The following is a 19,171-nucleotide window of genomic DNA, read 5'->3' as shown; positions in this document are numbered from 1 at the left end:
CCAGTCCTCATCCTCATTACCCACATTATCATTCACATCTTGCTCTCCCAGAATTGCGTTTATCCAATGCTCATGCACAAGCAACCCTTCGATACCTGCATCATCCCCCTCGGGGATGGAGGTAGCAGTCGAGGAAGGAGAGCTTGGCGAGGGCGAAGTTGACGAAAAATTGCTCCAGCGCGAGGAAGAGGGGGTGGGTGAAGCGGTGACTGATGAGACGGGTGAGGAGGAGAGGAGCCCGAGGGGTAGCTCTGCGTGCAGCAGTAGGCGAGAGGGAGTGGGTAAGGAAGCGGGAGGTGTTCGAGGAGAGAAAGAGAACGGCAAGCAGATATTGGCGGGTCCATTTTCTGCGATCGGGACTCGGCGTAGTCGAGTTGGGTTTGTCGAAGGAGCGTGGCGCCCGGAGGTGGTCCGTCGGGGACGCGGTAAGGGGGTTCTGGGTTGGTCCCGCTCAATAGTTTCGATAATACTGTTGCGTACGCCGTCGTCTTGTGTTGGCTCATCACTTCTGTCATTGGGCTTCTCCGATCCTCCGTCTTCGTTCCCTTCAGATGCTGATGAACTTTTCCGCCTTTTGGGTTGGCTGCTGTCCAATTGGTCGGGATCCTCCAGAACCCTTTTGGGCTGTTGGCATCCTATTGGTAGCCCGCTGAATGGGAAAGTTATCAGTATATGTGACACTCACACTGCTGCCCGCATCGGAAGAATGAGTCTTAAACGGCTGTTGATCCATTGCTGGCCATTCACATTCAGATCGTCCAGATGCGATTAATCAAATGACTTCCTTGAAGTCATTAGATGGAGCAAAAGGGCTTCCGTGGGTGTAAGAAAGCAAACGCAAGCACTGAACGAAGTGAGAAATGGTCAATGCGGGATTGATGTCCCTTCACTTGATGTTCCAAGACCGCCATCTCCAAGTGAATGGGCCATTCTCAGGTATCGACAGTCTCATCCACACGGTGCTAATGGGAGAGAGCACGAACCACAAAGCGAAGATGTAAATCATGAAATAAAAGGGGCGAGCGTGAACTACGCAGTTTTCTAGTGCTCATCGAGTTCTTTCGATACCTCTGCTACCATCCTACACAACTCGCTCTTTGTGAAGTCTACTCCCACCCCTTTGCCTTCATCCGTCTGACGTCCATATGTCCATCTCTGACAGCTAGAGCATCGCCCCACGTCGACCACCTTGCCGCCAGATTGAACCGATGTAGAAATAGACCGCATCATCATGGCCAATCTTGATTTCGTCGTCGCCATTATAGTGGATATCTTCAGACTCCTAATCGCCAGGCTCTAGCCATCTAACCAGGGATTATGGGTCCGGGTAGGAGTGTAACCTTCCACCCCGAATTCATTCATTCCACGATACCAACGGCCATTTATGTCGAAATTTGTCTTCGACGTCCTACCTTTGCACCACTCTGCACCACGATCTGCATTCCGTCTGGATATTCGACAATGATGCAGGTATACTCGTCTCCTTCCAGGTTTTCGAAATCTGGCCAGCGATCATAGCGGCCCGCAAAAGAGGGAAGGCCTTCGTCCTCGGATCCGAATTCGTCATTTTTCTCGTTCTCGTCATCGTCATCGCTGAAGTAATCGTCTGAGTCTTCCTCCTCGTCTAAGTATTCCTCGGACATAGACGTGTACGAGGAGAACTGGGAGCTGGCCGAGGTCGAAACGTTCAAAGGGGATCTGGATGAAGGGCGTACAGGCGAGGCTGTAGCTGATGACGCATCGCGATGTTGGAATGTCGATGGCGAGGGAAACGTCAAGGGAAAGGGAGAAGATGAGAGGTCGACAGGGGGCAGGTGGTCGGAATCTTCCTCTCCGGTTGGCTCCACTATATCCGTGGACAAAGGGATGTCTCGTTCCGGGGTTGATGGAGCGGCTTCGATATTCTTCTCGACGCTGGGTAGGATGTGATGGGTGTTGAGGCCTTGCTCGGATGGAGTCTCTTTCTGGTGGTTCGAAGCGATAGGCTCGATGTTGTAGATCATTCCGGCGTCGCCGAAGCTGTCACTGTTGACGCTGTTGTCGCTGATAGGCTCCATCCTTTTCGGTGATCGACTTTCTGTTTGGTTCTCAAGACCCCTTTCGGATTGCTACATGCCGTTAGCTTCTTGTATGAAGGGAATGAAGTGGTGCTATTCACGGTTACGCCCACTTGAGCAGCGGAATCTCGAGTTTTTGATGCGCCATTATCGAAGACAGAGGTATATAGATAGGGTTGGGTCGCGACGGGACGTCTGGATGCCGGTCGTCGGTATTGATCGGTGAACAAACTTGTTAGTAGCTGGGGGAAGAGAAATCCCAGCATGAAACCAAAAGTGTGCTCCTTTTGGAGGCGAAGATGGAAACCGGTGAAGGGTAAACTAGGGCCAGATGCTTCACTTGAAATCCAAGATAACACCGGGTGAAGGGCACTTTCCCAAACCTTGAAGGTTTCACGGAGCTAGCCCTGGAGCGATTCACCAGCGTGGAAGCGAATTCGAACCTGAACGACTAAGGCAAGCCATGTGTCATCCAGTCTTAAACCTCTGGGAGAGTGTCTGTTGCAACCATCAATGCCCCTGATGAATCCTAGATTCACATGAAGTTGCAAAGTATTACGAAAGAAACATATGAAAGAATGCGCAAAATCAGGAAGTGACAGAGAACTGCAGACAGGGCTTTACTACTATACTAGTAGCTATGTGTCTTTTCCCTATGACGAACGAATAGCGACTAGCACAACCCTCGTAAATAGCCCATGGAAAAAGTCTCGGTAACTCATCTGACGATGGTTGATGTTTGTCGCGTTCGAGATATCTCCGTGTACCTGATCCAACTCCTCATGAGACAAATTGACGGGCTGATCTAGGGTTGTCCTATAAGGCAGGGACATGGCTACCCCCACCGATGTCGTTGAAGGCCGGTCCATCTTTAGCCCTTCACCCTACGAGCTCTCGGTGGACTTTGCCTTTACGTTGCTTGGCCTTGGAGTGCCGCTTGGTGAGCTTTTCTCCACCATATGCTCATTGGATCCCTTCTTCTCCTCGGCATGCTCGTGACAACCGAAGTCTGAGATGTCCCAGAGGGGAGGGTCGGCTGACTCTTCCCTTTCGACACTCGGGCGAGGCTCGTCTGCCGATTCCCTTTTGATATTCGGACGAGTGTCCTCGATGCCCAGAGGGTCGCTAGAGTTGTCTACGACCTGGTCGCCACCGTTGGGTTTCTCGCTCATCTCCTCCACGATACTCTTAGTCCTCTTCGCTGCCCTCTTCAGGGCTTCTGGCGTATCGATAACCTCGTCTATGGCTCTTTTCGTCTCGCCCTTGCCTTCGTCGACCTTTTCGAAAGACGGCGGTGTCTTCGGCAATTTGGTAGACATCGCTACAGGCGACGTTAACGGTGATGTCGGCTCGGAATAGTGAGAGGTACCCCCAAGGTAAAGCCTAGAATAAAGACACACAATGGGTGGATGGCTTCTGTTGAGATTTTAAAGGGGGGGATTTCATAGGAATGAAACGCAAAGAAGTCCGGTGTCAAGTCATTGTAAGAAGGACCTAGAGGAGGCGGTCGCTGGAGCCCATTTTCACTCAAGCGACAACGTTCAAATTTGTGTGGCAGTGCGCCTTGAACGTATCTCCATTGTTCCACCAGCTTCATCTCCCACGAGATGCATCTGCACAGAGGAATGGCCCGGATGAGGTGTTTCAGTGGCGGAGGAAGGAAGAGCCGATGTTATAGCCATCAACTGTACTGGCTTTTGGATGGCTTCTGAGGGCGGGTTGTTTGAGTGGATGAGACCGGTTTGAAGTATGATTGGTATGGCGGAGAGGTTGATAGGGCAAAGCCAAGTGATTTGCGTTGCCATCGCCGTTGTTTTCCATACCTGGTTTTCCAATCCCTTCAATTTGGCTCTTTGTTGTGTGGTTGAATGCCATCGTGCTTGGAAGATAGTTGACCCAACACCATGATGCTTTTGGGTGGTTTTGCTGGTGGTGGACTGGATTGTTGATCAAACAGTTCAACGGTTGCAGCCTCCCATGAAGTGGCCACGGTATTGGATTAGCTGGCGACCACGCTCCTCAACGTTGCTTCATGATATTATGCTCTCCATGCAGGACGACCAAAGCCGATACGCGGTCGCTTGAGATAGTTCTCATAGTCGGCCTCGCTTTGGAGCGACAGGATTGCCGGGTTTCTAAGGATGGGGCCGACAGCTTGAATGGTGGAATCGCGGTTGCCACGCTCGTTATGGAAGGCGCCCATCAAGTCTACCTGCGGTGAATGCTCCAGGAACGGGTCCTTTGGGGTTGAGGGATCTCCAACGCTCCACGGTGAGAGTATGTACTCATTTTCAGGGGAAGTTGCTTCCTCGTTTTCGCTCTCGTCTTCGTCTGAACACCAGACGTTGCCATGGAGGCAGTACCATCCGCGCCCATCTAAGTATCCGTCGACCTCATCGCTATGGTAGTATGATATGTCGTCCTCATCCTCGTCGTTATTGTCGTCGCCGTGTTCTTCGTCGTCATTCTCATCGTCGTAGTCCTCATTCTCTTCTTCTTCGTCTTCTTTGTCCTCGTCTTCCTCATCATGATCCATGTCTATGTCGCTATCGTCCGTCGTTTCCTGGGCCATCTCCACAACGTCGACATCGTCAAAGGGCTCATCCGACTCCGACGATGGATCACATTGGCCTTGCCGCTTTTTTGTTTCAAACATGAGAAGCAGCCCATCGATCGTCTTTGACAATTCGCCAACTGTGAGTGGCTTATCAGCCGACTGCTCAACGTCGTCAGAGCCCGTAGGCGACTCCAGCAACAGTTTGCGTTGAGTTGGTTCATTGTTCTTGTCCTCCTCCAATCCCTTGTGGTAATATTTGAGGAGCTTCGTGCGCAACCATGTACGCATGCACTCAGTCATCTCCTCATCCATATCGTCAGTCATTTCCTCCGCGACTTCCTCCGCAGCTAACGCCATGCGTGACCTCTTCCTTCTGTCCTCGTTTGGCTCGCTGGTTGCCAGGTCGGCGACTGGTGCCATCGCTCTGGGTCGTTTGGGCATCGTCTGTCTTGATGTTTCGTTGTTGGGCTTCCAGATTCTGCGAAGTACGTCGGGTTGAGTCGCGTGGTATCGAGAGGAAACGTGCAAAGTGGGAGACGCACGGAAGGGAGGAACTATGCCGTAGTGGGTATTTAACTGCAACTAATGAGCCATTGCTCTCCTGTTCCCCAGTTAGCGTCATCTTGACTCCAGGCACGGGTGAATGCGCATCGAGAGTTGCTTTTACTCACACAATTGCTCCCCTAAGGAGGTGAGCGAGCCCTCAAATTGCGCGCGCGAGTTGCGAAAGCTGAAGGTTTCTGGCTTCATTATTTCGTCTCAAGGGTTCTGTCGCGAATTTGAATATCGTGTACAATAAGAGGGGTGGCACGTAACGGTTATTGGTGTCACGGTATTTGAGATTGAAGGCAGGAAGCGTTGGTACGGTACCTCGAGGAGATTCACCAGACTCAGGGGCAATCTTAGAAGACGGATCGAAGAGAAGGGACGCGGTCACCCCAATAAAACACGACCGCCTGCCAGCCAGACACAACTGGGACTCCTGGATGGCGGCAGATGCAGCTGTTCCTGCAGATAGAGGTACCTCTAGACCGTGACGCATCTCATACCCCAACCTGCCGCCTTACTGGTACCCAGCCGGCAACTGCTTCTTCCATCCCATCTCTTCTCGCGCACTTTCCAACCTCAACCATCCTGCCGCCACCTAGCGGACAGTCACTGCCGTGTTTCCCGCCTTATAAGCTCCCGTCCCCTAGCATCTTCCAACACCCCCCAGCCAGCCGACCTTCAGGTCGGTCAGATGGTGCAGTTAGTACCTGTAGTGCCGTCCCAGCACAGCTTCTGCACCTCCCACCCCGGCCGTCTTCGAGTTCGAGTCGCGGTCGGGGCAGATCATGAGGTTCCAGGTCTTTTTAACAAAGACGTCGCACGCGTGACACCGAGCGATCCATGTCGTTTCCTGTGGGGGCGCGGGAGGTGGTATCGTTGTTATACGCGGGTCTTTCGATTTTTGGCTGCCTGCCGGTCTACTTACTACGTTCGCTGTGCTGTGCTATCTGTTGGCTTCACTTTTTTTCCTTTTTTTCTCTTTTTTTCTTGGCTTCTTGCCGACTTGGTGACTGACACCAACCCGACTCAATCAAAGCACTAGGTATCATGAACATGCATTTGAATCGAATGATTCATCACTCAAGTCTAACCACTCACTCATGTGTCTCGTTGTTCGACAGATTCGATCGAGTTCGCATTTCAGCGTCCAGCGGGCTTGACCGGAACTGAAGGGAAATACACGGGTGTGAGCAGGGTGAATTTGCCGTCGGCGCCGTACTCGTGATTGGCAAAGGTGGCATTTTCAACCTGGGTGATGAAAGAAAGGCAACGACTTGTGTTCGTTCCCGTCTCTCTTCCCTTCGCATCCAATCCATAAAGGGACATGGGTCCAATCAAGTAAGTGACTTACGGCCATCCGACGCTTGTCTCTTCATCATCATCGAACAACATTCGCAATTTATCATCACTGAATATCTCGACTTCTTAACCTCAATCCCGTACGTCCAGACATCACAGAACCAAAATGTCTTCCCAATCCAACAACCAGAACAAGAACGTCACCGGCAAGCCCGTAACCAAAGCCAAGGTAGACGAGCAGATCACCCACGCGCTCTGGATCGGAGACACCAACGAGACCATCCAAGTGATTGCCTCCAAGGTCACTATCCCGGCGAGATTCGGCCGCCGTCGCACCAACACGGCCCCCGAAGCGGGCAACAAGTGTAAGGCCCAGTCCCCTTCCTGCTTTCCTGTCTCTAAAGAAGAAGCTGACAATCAATATCTTTCTCTATGAAGACGGCACAAGCAATTACACCGACACTGCACCGAAGCACACCTACGGTCCGAATGGATTTTGCACTTACCACCCTGAGGGAGAGGATGATGGTCGTCTGGAGGATTATCAGTGGGAGGCGCTTGAGAAACAAGGTGCTTGGAATTATGCTGAGGAATTTGAGGGCTGGAGCATTGGAGACTCGTGATTTCCCGGGTTGTGATTGTGGAGGAGATACCAAGTAGGCGTAGTAGCTTGAAGAAGGGTCTTAGGGAAGGAACAGACGAAGGGAGAAAAGGGAAAGAAGGAACAAAAAAGAAAACGAGAGGATCAAAGCGAGAAAAGGAAAGAACGACATGGCAAACGGATTCACAGCAGCAGCAGCAACAACAACAACAACAACAACAACTCATTCGTCTATGCACATTCAACTGCATTGTCTTTTTCTTTTCTGGTTCCTCGAGGGCCTCTACGCTATTACCACCTTGACAAAATGGCCAAGCGCGCATCGACAACAAATTTCAGAGCAAGGCCGCCAACCCCGTTGCCGCCAACCACAACAAGTTGATCGAAGCCGTCAAAGATGTCAAAATCACATCCTACTTCGTCCAAGAAAAGAAGTTTACATTCACCGAAGTGCGAACACACTGCCCACACCAATATTCACCGACAAGACTCCATTCAAGCCCATGGGGCACGTTTGCACATGCAGGAAATACCGTTTATGCGGGGGAAAATTGGGATTCGGGCTGCGACGAAAAGGAAAAAGTTCGGGATAATTGAGTTCGAGGATTTTCGCTGGTTAAGTCTCTTCCTATCACAAAGTGGCCACTCCGATGTCTGATGACGTTTACAAATATATAGGAAGATACCGTGACAGCTTGGAGCAAACCAGCAACCCGGTACCGTAGGACTGAGTAGAATTAAGGTCATGGGTGGGGGTCTTCACTGTGCATATTTAAGATGGTAAAGACAGAACCTTGAAGCTTCATTCCATCTTTCTGGGGATAACCGCAAAGGTTTGAACAGCGAAAACGAGTAGGTAGGTAGGTAAGTAATTCGCCGGACATATCTTATGGTGAAGGGGAAACCTTGAAGTTATCAAGGTGCTGTGGACTAGCCATCCGCTACATTCAATGTTTACTGCAGTCTCCGGCACCATAATAGGTCCTCGTCCTTTTCTCGAAGTCGAGTTCTCTTCCTGCTTTTTTCATTATCGAATATCCCATCACTTCCACCCCTCCCGACATCACACACACCAAAAACAAGATGTCTTCTGCCAATAAGTCCACCAAAAAGGCCACCAACAAGTCCACGAACAAGATGAACGTCGGCAATTCCAAGCCCAGCAAGGCCACAACCGAAAAAAAACACCGCAACCACCATGATGACTCAGGCCGGAAATATCCAATTAAGCGGCACCACGGTCACCATTCCGGCGAGCTCCGGCCGCCGTTCTGGTCCCGCCAACGCTCCCAAAGCGGGCGCGGGCAGCAGCAGCAAAACCCAGAAGAACACTGCCAGCAGTAGTAAGACCAAATCCCTTGCTAGGTTCCTTCCTTCCAATTCTTTCCTTCATCCCTTCCTTTCCGCCTTCCCTACATGTATGTCTTCCACACACTCGCGTCTTTGATGAGTCCAAGTTCCAAGCTCAAGTTCCAAGCTCAAGTTCCAAGCGCAAAAGTGAACGACAAAGCTGACAATCTACCTACCTCTAGAATACATATCTTTTGCGTCACCAGAAGACATGAGCAAGCACACCTACACCCCGGGCGAAAAGCATTGTAATTGTGACCACGACCACGACGACGAGACTCGCTTGGAGGATGAAGACTGGTCGGATATGGAGGATAGGGGCGCTTGGGAACGTGATTGAGGAATGAGGAACGAGGACGGGAGTTGTAATTTGGTGCACACCCTATTCGCACTTGGGACTCAAATCCAGACTCGGCAGTCGGGACTCAGGACTCGGAATTCTGATTTGGGGATTAAGAAAATACCGTAAGGTAGGAATTCGAGTAATCCGCCGAACGCTATGAGGCAGAAATCTAATAATTGCTATCGGTATATACTAGCATATATCTCTATTTAGATAGTGAAAACTGAGGGCGATTGCTCTCAACGTTAGGTAACTTGTACATAGTTGTATACATAGGACCGGCCTGATTGTACTAATTATTTGTACAGATCTGCTTTCCGCCTCCTAATTAAAAAGGGAGAGGGGTTTTGGCGGATTATTCGAGTCCCTACAGTATATATATATCCTTTCAAGTTACGAGCTCGCTTAACTCATCTCCAATCCAGAAAATACCTTATCAAAAGAAGAAAAATTGCCCAAAACGGCGTCCCTAGCCGGGACCAGACTTTCCCTCATTTCCCTTTCAACTCCATGGACTCCATAAAACATTGAAAAAAAAAAAAGAATAGCAGGAAACACAAAAAGAATAGCTAGAATTGGCCCAAATCGGCGTCCCTGGCCGGGACTTTTGCTCATCTCTCTCTCTCTCTTTCCCACTCCAATTCCATTAGATCTGGCCGCCTGTTCAGCCAGGCAGTGGCCGTGCATTGCGGGGCGGGATACCGCACCGGCGGGCGGCTGTCAAGGTACACGGGCTTTGGCAGACGGAAATTGCCGTCGGCGTCGTAATAGCGGCCTTCTTGGTCGTGGATGGTCTTGGCTGTGGGCTTGGGGTACTTGCTGTTGTTCTTGTTTCCCCGGCGACGGTTGGCTTCGACGATACCGCGCCCGTGAAGTTGGACCCGCTCCTCTTTGATGATGTGGCCGTCGTCCCTGGTGATGGTGGTCTTTATCATCTTGTTATTCTTCCTGAAGACTGGGAAGTAGGAGGATTGGACCGTGATTTCTTCACTGAGGTCGATCAGCGGCCACAAGGTCGTATTGGTCGGCTCGGAGGTAGGCTGCTGGGGCTTTTGAGCATTCTTGTTGAGCGTCTCGGCCCAACGATCGATGTGTGCGTAGGGGTCCATTTGGGAGCGGAGCTCGTCGAGGTTTTGGAAGGCAGCGGCGGCCATTTTAGGTTCTTGCTTCGATGACATAGTGGTAGGTAGGTAGGTGGTAGATGTACCTAGGTAGGGAGATGTTTGGCCCGATAATAGAGTCGAAGAGATGTGTTCGAGAGAGTCGAAGAGATTTGTTCGATTCAATACCGTAGAAAAGCCGGTGGTTGATGAAGCATGAAGACTGGAAGGGAAAAAGGAAAAGAACGAGAACTCATTTCCAGCGGAGGTCCAAGGTCTGTTATACCTGTTGGGAAAATGAAACCCGAGTGGCCAGTTATCAACATGAACTGCCCGGTCATGCAAAGCTCCCTTTACCTACCTAGCTGTTTTGTTTTACCGGACATGGCCCCAAATTGACGCCCGGCGCGGTGAATGACTCCCATCTGCAATCTCGAATTCATGTCGCCACCGAGAGGCGGGTTGAACTTTAATTGCATATTTCTTCGATGAAGGCATTGCATGACACCCGCATCTTTCTAGAAGTAGGTACTTAGAGGTAGTAAGTACCGTAGGAACTCGAATAATCCGCCGAAGCCCCCTCCTTCTTATTTGACGGGCGGAGAACAGATTTTTGCAGGTAGTTAGTATAGTCAAGCCGGTTCTATACATGCAAATGTATACAATTTAACGTTGAAATAGATAATTGCCCTTACTTTTCACTATTCGGATAGAGATATATGTTGGTATATGCGGACAGCAGCTACCAGATTTCTGCCTCCTGGCGTTCGGTGGATTACTCGAGTTCCTACGGTAGAGAAAAGAGAAGACAGCTCTCGTGGAACTTCATGTTGGTAGACGTCAGACGAATGCAAATAATCATTTCTTATTTCTCTTCCAAAACGAAGAAAATATAACTACGGTACCTTGTGTGCATATCGTCATGTGATTAACTTAGGACTTTGTGGACTTGTGGCTTACACATGTAGGGTTTGGGGCTAAGGACAGAATTCGAGCATGCATATGCAGCTCTAGTTCCAGAGGTGCTTTTCGTGTGATGTACTAGGTAGTCTTCCCTGATTTCCAGGGAAGTCGGAAAACGAAAGGCCCGAGTTTATGCGGTACGGTATACATCTGCCACTTCCAACTTCCAAACCTTTCTGGCCATTTCGAACACTTTCCAATCATGCACGCTTGTCCAGTTTTCGCCTCCACGGTTTTCCCCATCTTATGCCGGTCGTGGACTCGTGGTGAATTACCTCTACGGCATTCTCAATGCCCATTGCACAACATCCGCGGGTCTCCGACAGAGTTCTTTAAACGCCGTGTGAACTTGACTATAAGTAGCATCTCGGGTGAAGACCGTGCACGCATGCAATGGGGGAAACTTCGCATCTTTGACTGGATTTCGAGCCTGAGCTTGGGAGTGTGCCTCAAAGGTAGGGAACTGTTGCCTTGAGACGTCAAGGTACCACTAGAAGTATATACAAGACGTTTTTATTTCAGTTTTGTTTTTCAATTTCGTCGATATAGCGGATGACGAAATGCGACGTGGTAGAGGCCATACCATCTACCATGCGAACTAGACCCCGTGGTTAAGGTGTGTGATGCCGTGGGACACGGCTAGAAGGTGAGCCTCAAAAAGACAATGTAAGATGGAAGTGAATAAATGGCCAGCTCCAGTATAAACAGGGTTAGAAGAAAAGCAAGTGGGCAGAAAGGTCTTGATCACGAAAGAATAGGGCACGTCAACATTGTCCAGTAATAGTGTATCTTATTTGTACTCTTAAACAGTTCCCAAGAATGCTCGTAGCATATTCGTTGTGAGTTTCTACCGCTCTCTGTCTGGCCGGCTATTCCCATGTATCTTTGCAACAAATTTCCATGCCTTCATCCAATGAAGCGAGTAATAACATCCAGAAAAACCCGGTTGATCCAACTACAGGTAACATCCAAATTCTTGCCCAAATCCAAACGTATGTGTTTCAGCCTCCGTTGCGTGGCCGATGTCGTTCCTCTCTTTCTTCCTCCTTTCCTGTCCATCCCACCTGCTGACATGACACTCTTGTCTGGGGATCGTTCCCAAGTCCTAACTTCCACAAGGCAGACATCCATTCCTTCCACTCAACACGTAAGGACCCTTAGTGGCCATAATGCCTAACAAACTTCTCATAAAACCCCGTAAAGTTGTTACTAGGACTCCTGGTCGGCACCCTCGTATGCCTCGTGGGGCCATTCAACTCCATCTCCCTGTCCATCTCCCCCGACCGCTGTGCCAGCCAATCCCAGTACTTCCCCAACCGTCCCTTTTTGTTCCCGAGCACCACGGACAGCATTTCTTCCCTTCCTCGTCTGTTAAGTTGTACGGAGTCCATGTCCATCAGGTTGTAATCCTCGGGATCTTTGCGTCCGAACTTGATTTTCTGGTGCTCGTGATACTTTTCGAAATCTTCCTTGGTGCGGAGTGCCATGATCCAGTCGATGGGGCCGGAGTTGGTGCCGGGGTTGGTGCCGGAGTTGGTGTCGGAGCTGTCACCGCTGGTGTTGTTGTAGCTGTCGGAGTAGTGATCGGTGTTATTATTGAGGTAGGAGGAGTGCGAATGAGGCAGTGCACTCGAGCCCGAGGGAGACAAGTCCTGTGGAGGCGGGAGCGCTGCGCAAATCTGGTAATACTCGTCACAGAGACGGTCGACTTCTTGAGCTTGGGCACGAGTCGGGATCCTCGCGCAATTCTCCCAGGGTTGAAGCTTCTCGTTGATCTGTTCCATTCTTGCAAGTGTTGCTTCGCGGAGTCTCTGTTTCTTCTTCCTGATGTCATCGCTGGTATTTCTATGGCTGTCGGAGTAGTGATCGGTGTTATTGTTGAGGTAGGAGTGCGAATGAGGCAGTGCACTCGAGCCCGAGGGAGACAAGTCCTGTGGAGGTGGGAGCGCTGCACAAATCAGGGAATACTCGTCGCAAAGACGGTCGACTTCTTGAGCTTGAGCACGAGTCATTATGCTCTCGCCATTCTCCCAGGGTTGAAGCTTCTCGTTGATCTGTTCCATTCTTGCAAGTGTTGCTTCGCGGAGTCTCTGCTTCTTCTTCCTGATGTCGGTGTTGGTTGACTTGGTAGCAGTCGACCCATTTTTGTTGCGAGGAGGAGGACGAGGATGAGCGCCGACAAAGGGGTCATCCCAAGATTTAAGGGTCGTAAGGCTCAGTTGCTTCAGGTTTTTGTCCAACTCGCTCTCGTCCCAGCCTCCGTTGCTTGTATTCGCATCCTCGTCATCTTCCTTAACGCAGATCCTGCTCGAGAGGAGGGGCTGACGGTTCGTCCCTTTCCTAGCTTTTCTCGGTCGTTCACACGGAGATGTGGCTCTGAGCTTCCTCTTGTTATTTAAACGGACTGGCGAGATGTCTGGTTTGGTTTCCAGTGGGCTTTGAGAAACCCAAGAGACAATTGATTCTTTTCGGAAGACATTATCACGTCGAGGCGTTACTGGAAGGCTGGATTTGCAGTTGGTCAGCGAGAAGCCAAAACGATTGCATGGGTCGGATCACAGCTTGTCTTGACAGTGGGATTGGTGACATACCTGCCCATTTTGTATTGCTGAAGTCTTTGATTGACTAGGTTTGAGTGGTGTCTGTGGTTGATGTCTGGTTCTGCCGAAAGTTGTTCCTGATGTTGGGGAGCTGGCTCTGGAAGCGACGTGGTGACAAGGTGATGGAATCCTACCAGGAGAGGATAAATTAGGGAAGAGACTATGAGGGCAGAGTTAAATACAAGAACTTGGAACCCTAATCTGCGTGGCTGTTCCCTTCCCATGCACCTCCAAGCGGAACCTTGGGTGGAGGTGTTGATGCAGATGCATCATGTAGCAATGTGCAGAAGGCCCAAGTGACCTCAGACAACATGAAGGCGAACCAAACCAAAAGCGGCTTAATAAACTGATTGCGGGTTGAAGAAGACAGAAGAGTAATACATGTAGATACCTAGATCATTGCATTGTACCCCGGCGTCGTAAGTGGTCGTAGGTTTCGCTGTCCACTTGGACTTCAAGTACGCATGTCTGAAACCCAGCGAGGAAGCGTGAGGTCATCAAGGTTCGTTCTTTTCTTTTCGAGGCGGCCATGCAGCACGTGCCAGGCATGACTTTCAGCAGAAACTGAGCTTGGTTACGGTTCGAGTGAAAACAATGAGACGACTATATGGCAATGGTGTAGTTGACACTTGGCGAGCAGATATCAGGAAATGTCGCTCTGGAACTGACTTTATAGCATCTCCGCATTGTAAAAGCTGGCCCTGAGGAGGACGGCCGGATCAGACATGGTGGCTCGTTGGTGAAATGGACAACACAACGATATCTTGGTCCTTCGTCGTTACCACCGCGATGCTGTTTAACGTCAGTATCGAAGTCACGACCGGTTCAACTCTGCTGTCGGTCATGTTCCTTACCCCTTGTCCCCCTTCAAGGTTGATATGATCTTTTTACTCTCCGCATTTCCTTAGTCAGGTTCATGACTGGAGCTGGCTGTTACCATCTGCCGTTTTCTAGCTTTTCGTAGTCGTGAAAGGCGAGAGGGTAAGTGGGCATGGCATGTAAGGATCTCATGTCAAAACTTTGAGGGTGGAAATGTAATCCATGATGGAAAAGACACCGACAGAAAAGATGGAAAGAGAAAGGATCGTTGCCTGAAAGGAACTCAATGGAAGAGATTGAGAGTCTCACGATTTGTCGGGAAGGAGCTCCCGAAATACCCCCTTTTGTATGCCCCAAGGCAACTGAGCACACCTTCCCAACCCATCTGATTGCTTGTCAACTGGAAGATAAGTAAATGAACTGACTCTCCGGTGGCAGGCACTATCGACGATGAAATGATGGTACAACTGTTTTCAGACGGACAAAACTTGGCCCCAATATTTGCCAACGTTGGACGGGGGACGTGGGAGTTTTCTCATCAAAACAGCCACGATTAGCAACGTCACAGTTTCTGGAAGCATGCTCCAGCCAAATTTAACCATGACACTTCGTTCAATATGGCGTCTTCCGAGTGAGCCCACATGTACTGGCAAGTTAGTGAGACACGAGCGTTCATGTTGGTGATAATAGTGAGATGTCTGGCCTTGAACGTTGCGAGGCGGCGGGATAGATGTACCAGATAGGTGAGCTACCAAGACACTCGCTCCTGCGTCGGCCTTACACCCCTCAGAAGAAGTCACCATGATTCCACGAATATAGGAAATATGATCACTGTGGTTCTTCCGTTTTTCAAATCCTTAACTGTTTGAATGTACGGAAACCCATCACTTGATGATTGCTGATGTCGAAGGAGGTACATGTCCCCTTGTCGTCCATTTGCCAGTTTGTGATGTTGGCTTGGCGGCTGGCGAACAGCTGGTGGTCAGTGCACCTCAACCTCGCTGCCTGCCCCGGGACAGGAACTTCAATTGAACTTCTCGACCTCAGAGCAAAAGCCAAAACCACGGCATCCCCGGTTCAGCGTCCGTGTGTTGACATGGAAAAAGCATCGGATCTCCAGCATCGCCCTCATCATCCTGTTTCAGCGTCTCGAGACTGACTTTCTTCCGCCGCTGAATTTTGCTTGGAATCAATGACACCAAGTTTCAGTTGATCCTTTTTGCCCCTTTTCCACGAGTGGGGTTTTGGGAAGCAGGGGAAAGGGGGCAACCGACAAGACAATCGCCAATCATGTTGCGTTGTTCGTGGGAGTTGTCATCTTGGGTGTGAGAGGCAATGTGGTTGATGATAAGCGACCAGCTGGCAAACGGTTGCCTTATCAATCCTGATCAAAGCGAAATGTTGAGACGAAGGGGACCCTGCAGCTGGCAGTGCATTGCCGAAGTGGAATTGTGTCGTTCCTGACAGCCCGCCCAGGGCAGCGCCGGAACTCAGGGTTCAGCACTAACAATTTTCTAGCGGGCAATTACAGGGGAAGCGCGTCACCAGCGCTGAAAGTCCCCTGGAATGATGGAGAGGGCCAGACTTTTGGGGTCAACTGGGTCAACCCGGGGATGGATGCCCTGGAAACTCGGATTCCATGTTTCTCCAGATTTCTGGCGAGACCTTAGGTTCGCTTCTACATTCCCGTCAATTCAACAGTCCTGTCCAGTTCTATGTTTCTTGTATTTTTCAGCCATTGAAGCCATCGCAATACGTTCCATTGCCTTGAAAATTACCTACGACCAAATCAACGATCCTCCGATATTCAACGATAACGTGGGGGAGAATACCCGTACCGTCTCCATTCAACGCCCAGCCTTGCCCCCCCCCCCCCCCCCCTCCTCCCAGCAATCCCAGCCTTTGGCCCTGGCCCAGACCACCAAAAACCAGACCAGACCTCTTGTGGACGCGTCCCCATCGGTTGGGTGGATCAGACTCTCCAATCGACAAACACCGAAACACACCTGAACGACAAGGGGGAAACTATTCTCTCCCCTGCCACTCGCTTCAGTTCTCGCCTTTGATTGCTTTTTGCATCTGCTGCATGTCGCGATACTCCAGGTAGAGCAGGCTTTCTGTTCTCGATAGATTTCGTCTTCTTCTGTTTCTTCTTGATTATTTCTTGTTTTTAATCGGGTGCCGACACCAGAGAGAGAGGAGGCAACCCCTTTTATCACGACACCACCGCACCACTGGCGGCCGATTGGATTTCCCGCCAATCGCGAATCCCACGTCGATTTTAGAGAAACACTCCGGCGGACACATCACGACACATATACAACGTGGCGACCGACCGACCGACGACGACGACGACATCTATAACCAAAACACCACCGATAACTCCTAATACACACACGAAAGAGCGAGGGCGATAGCACCACCTCGCCATCGTCGTTCCCTTTCGGCTCCGGCAGCGCCATACACCGCCTTCACAATGGACCTCCTCCGTCAGCTCGGGGGGCTCCTCCCCGGCGGCAGACCGCCCCAGCTCCCCCTCGGCCAGGGCGAAAAGGACAAGCCAAGGAGGACACTGGCACAGCGCCTTCAGTATCTTAGGACACCCCTCAGGTTACGAGGCAACTCGAGCATATCTGTGCCTTTGGGCGTCGTCATCTTCTTCCCCTGCATCGTCGTCATCCTCATCCTCGTCCTGTTCGTCAGGCATCCAAGCTCCCCAGGCCGCATTTTGATGCCCGCCGGTGCCCCTCCCGGCATCAGGTACGTTACTCCAGAGTAGTGCTCAGCTATAGCTCCCTCACCGCCTTTGGTCTTCAACAAGCAATGCGCTAACAACTTTTTGTTCAACAGGAGAATCAGCGAAAAGTACGACAAGGTCTTCGTCACCGGCTGCCTCGAGCCCGACACCAGCAAGCCCCGCGTCAATGGCGCCTTCGTCGTCCTCGCCAGAAACAAGGAGCTGGACGGTGTCATCCAGTCCATCAAGTCCATCGAGCGCCACTTCAACCGCTGGTATCACTACCCCTACGTCTTCCTGAACGATGGCGACTTCGACGACACCTTCAAGGACACCGTCAAGAACTACACTTCCGCTCCCGTCGAGTTCGGCAAGGTTGGCCCGGACATGTGGGGTTTCCCTGACTGGGTCGACCCCAAGGTCGCAAAGGAGGGTATCGCTAAGCAGGGTGACGCCGCTGTCATGTACGGTGGCATGGAAAGTTACCACTCCATGTGCAGATTCTACTCTGGGTATGTCTGTCCTGCGATTCGGGGTTATGCGCAAGCTAGGTACATCTGCTAACACTGCACACGCAGTTTCTTCTACAAGCACGAGCTTCTCCAGAAATACGAGTGGTACTGGCGCTTGGAGCCCGAGATCAAGTACTTCTGCGATATCACCTAGTATGTCCTCCCTCCTCTTCTGTGTGCCCATCCCCAGAACATCCCACTAACATGGTACCACCCCCAGTGACCCCTTCCTCAAGATGGTCGAGAGCAACAAGACCTACGGCTTCACCATCGCCGTCAAGGAACTCCGCGAGACCGTCCCCAACATCTTCCGCTACGCCTCCGCCTACAAGCGCCTCAACAACATCACCTCGCAGGGTCTGTGGGAGATGTTCGTCGAGCCCCAGCCCGAGAAGAAGCCCGAGACTCCTGAGCCTGGTCTTCCCGAGGAGATCCTGCGCTCCGACCCCGGCGCCAACAAGCTCCCCGACATTGACCCTGAGGCCATGGAGGGCGAAAAGTACAACATGTGCCATTTCTGGTCCAATTTCGAGATTGCCCGCTTGGATTTCTTCCGTTCCAAGGCCTATGAAGATTTCTTCCAGATGATGGATCACAGTGGTGGCTTCTGGATGGAGCGTGTACGTGCCCCGTTCTTTGCCTTCTTTACCTCGCTTTCCCCGTTTACTCGCTAACAATCATCACAGTGGGGAGACGCCCCAATCCACTCCCTCGCCGCCGGCGCCCTCCTCGGCCCCAAGGACATCCACTACTTCCGCGACTTCGGTTACCGCCACACCACCATCCAGCATTGCCCCGCCAACGCGCCCGCCCGCCAGCTGCCCCGCGAGCCCTACCTCGAGAAGACCACGCTCGACGAGAAGAAGCGCATCGAGGAGGACAAGTACTGGGATGACTACGATACCCCCAAGGAGAACGGCGTCGGATGCCGCTGCAGGTGCGACACGGATATCGTTGATGTCGAGGGCAAGGACGGTTCTTGCTTGGCTGAGTGGGTCGATGTTGCCGGTGGTTGGGCTAGTCCTTAGATGGGGTAGTCCTTGGTTATAAGGATTGCAGCATCTAGCGGCATCTAGCAGCAGCGCCTGAAGCGGCACCGCCGAAAAGGGTGGCTGCGTTGACAGCGACTAAACAGCGCAACGTTCAGCGCGAGTTGCTTATCGCGGTGTCAACTTGCGTCAAGTTCCAGACAGAGACCTGAACTCTAACCCAAGAGTCACAGGTGGTGGCTGTGGAGAATGTGTATATGATCACGAAAAAAGACCGGCACATAAGTGCAGCGCAGAAGGTGTAGATTGGATGGATGGATGGAAACGGCTTTTTTTACTAGTTTTCCTCACTTGTATACAGGATCATGAAATGGGCGGGCGGAGGAACAGCAAGCAGGCAAGCGATTGTTTGATACCAAATCTTGCTTGTCTATATATGGTAGAACTTAAGATAGTGTAGGAAGGCAGGCTGGGCGGTAAAGGTTAATTCATCTTTTGTGTAGTACGTTTCTGGCTGCCCGCAAAAGTTTTGTTGTTTATATGTCAAGCCTGCTGTTACCAATCTTCGCACACACTCTACGGAAAACAACTTTCCAGCTGTTTTCAACTTCTCGCTGGACACTACGTCGGCCACACTGGAACCAGTTGCTCAATCAGCCATCTTGACATCGGGGTCTGAAAGCTAAGGTAAGGTA

The 19,171-nt window shown here is 51.1% G+C and overlaps 8 protein-coding genes across 8 annotated transcripts; 3 read left to right on the top strand and 5 right to left on the bottom strand.

Moving 5' to 3' along the window:
* Window positions 1–100: 100 nt before the first annotated feature.
* On the bottom strand, window positions 101–2,057 carry SMAC4_02030 (uncharacterized protein; the record flags this gene model as incomplete). Its single annotated transcript, XM_003350269.1, has 2 exons — window positions 101–436; window positions 1,413–2,057. The coding sequence occupies 2 exons, from the start codon at window positions 2,055–2,057 to the stop codon at window positions 101–103; spliced, it is 981 nt and encodes a 326-aa protein (XP_003350317.1).
* Window positions 2,058–2,941: 884 nt separating this feature from the next.
* Window positions 2,942–3,376, bottom strand: SMAC4_02031 (uncharacterized protein; the record flags this gene model as incomplete). Its single annotated transcript, XM_003350270.1, has 1 exon — window positions 2,942–3,376. The coding sequence occupies one exon, from the start codon at window positions 3,374–3,376 to the stop codon at window positions 2,942–2,944; it is 435 nt and encodes a 144-aa protein (XP_003350318.1).
* A 719-nt stretch (window positions 3,377–4,095) lies between these two features.
* SMAC4_02032 (uncharacterized protein) lies at window positions 4,096–5,055 on the bottom strand (the record flags this gene model as incomplete). Its single annotated transcript, XM_003350271.2, has 1 exon — window positions 4,096–5,055. The coding sequence occupies one exon, from the start codon at window positions 5,053–5,055 to the stop codon at window positions 4,096–4,098; it is 960 nt and encodes a 319-aa protein (XP_003350319.2).
* A 1,573-nt stretch (window positions 5,056–6,628) lies between these two features.
* On the top strand, window positions 6,629–7,085 carry SMAC4_02033 (uncharacterized protein; the record flags this gene model as incomplete). Its single annotated transcript, XM_003350272.1, has 2 exons — window positions 6,629–6,827; window positions 6,901–7,085. 2 exons carry the CDS (start codon window positions 6,629–6,631, stop codon window positions 7,083–7,085), a joined length of 384 nt encoding a protein of 127 aa, XP_003350320.1.
* Window positions 7,086–8,261: 1,176 nt separating this feature from the next.
* Window positions 8,262–8,753, top strand: SMAC4_02034 (uncharacterized protein; the record flags this gene model as incomplete). The annotated part of the gene is made up of 2 exons (XM_003350273.1): window positions 8,262–8,406; window positions 8,596–8,753. 2 exons carry the CDS (start codon window positions 8,262–8,264, stop codon window positions 8,751–8,753), a joined length of 303 nt encoding a protein of 100 aa, XP_003350321.1.
* A 614-nt stretch (window positions 8,754–9,367) lies between these two features.
* SMAC4_02035 (uncharacterized protein) lies at window positions 9,368–9,910 on the bottom strand (the record flags this gene model as incomplete). Its single annotated transcript, XM_003350274.1, has 1 exon — window positions 9,368–9,910. One exon carries the CDS (start codon window positions 9,908–9,910, stop codon window positions 9,368–9,370), a length of 543 nt encoding a protein of 180 aa, XP_003350322.1.
* A 2,066-nt stretch (window positions 9,911–11,976) lies between these two features.
* On the bottom strand, window positions 11,977–12,882 carry SMAC4_02036 (uncharacterized protein; the record flags this gene model as incomplete). The annotated part of the gene is made up of 1 exon (XM_066089698.1): window positions 11,977–12,882. The coding sequence occupies one exon, from the start codon at window positions 12,880–12,882 to the stop codon at window positions 11,977–11,979; it is 906 nt and encodes a 301-aa protein (XP_065946969.1).
* A 3,211-nt stretch (window positions 12,883–16,093) lies between these two features.
* Window positions 16,094–18,997, top strand: SMAC4_02037 (uncharacterized protein). Its single transcript, XM_003350276.2, has 5 exons — window positions 16,094–16,998; window positions 17,089–17,487; window positions 17,554–17,640; window positions 17,708–18,107; window positions 18,174–18,997. The coding sequence occupies exons 1-5, from the start codon at window positions 16,715–16,717 to the stop codon at window positions 18,513–18,515; spliced, it is 1,512 nt and encodes a 503-aa protein (XP_003350324.1). The 5' UTR covers window positions 16,094–16,714; the 3' UTR covers window positions 18,516–18,997.
* The last annotated feature ends 174 nt before the right edge of the window (window positions 18,998–19,171 follow it).

The sequence above is a fragment of the Sordaria macrospora genome, chromosome 4 (assembly GCF_033870435.1).
Source record: "Sordaria macrospora chromosome 4, complete sequence".
Lineage (NCBI taxonomy): Eukaryota > Fungi > Ascomycota > Sordariomycetes > Sordariales > Sordariaceae > Sordaria > Sordaria macrospora.
This window is presented reverse-complemented; position numbering and strand designations above follow the sequence as displayed.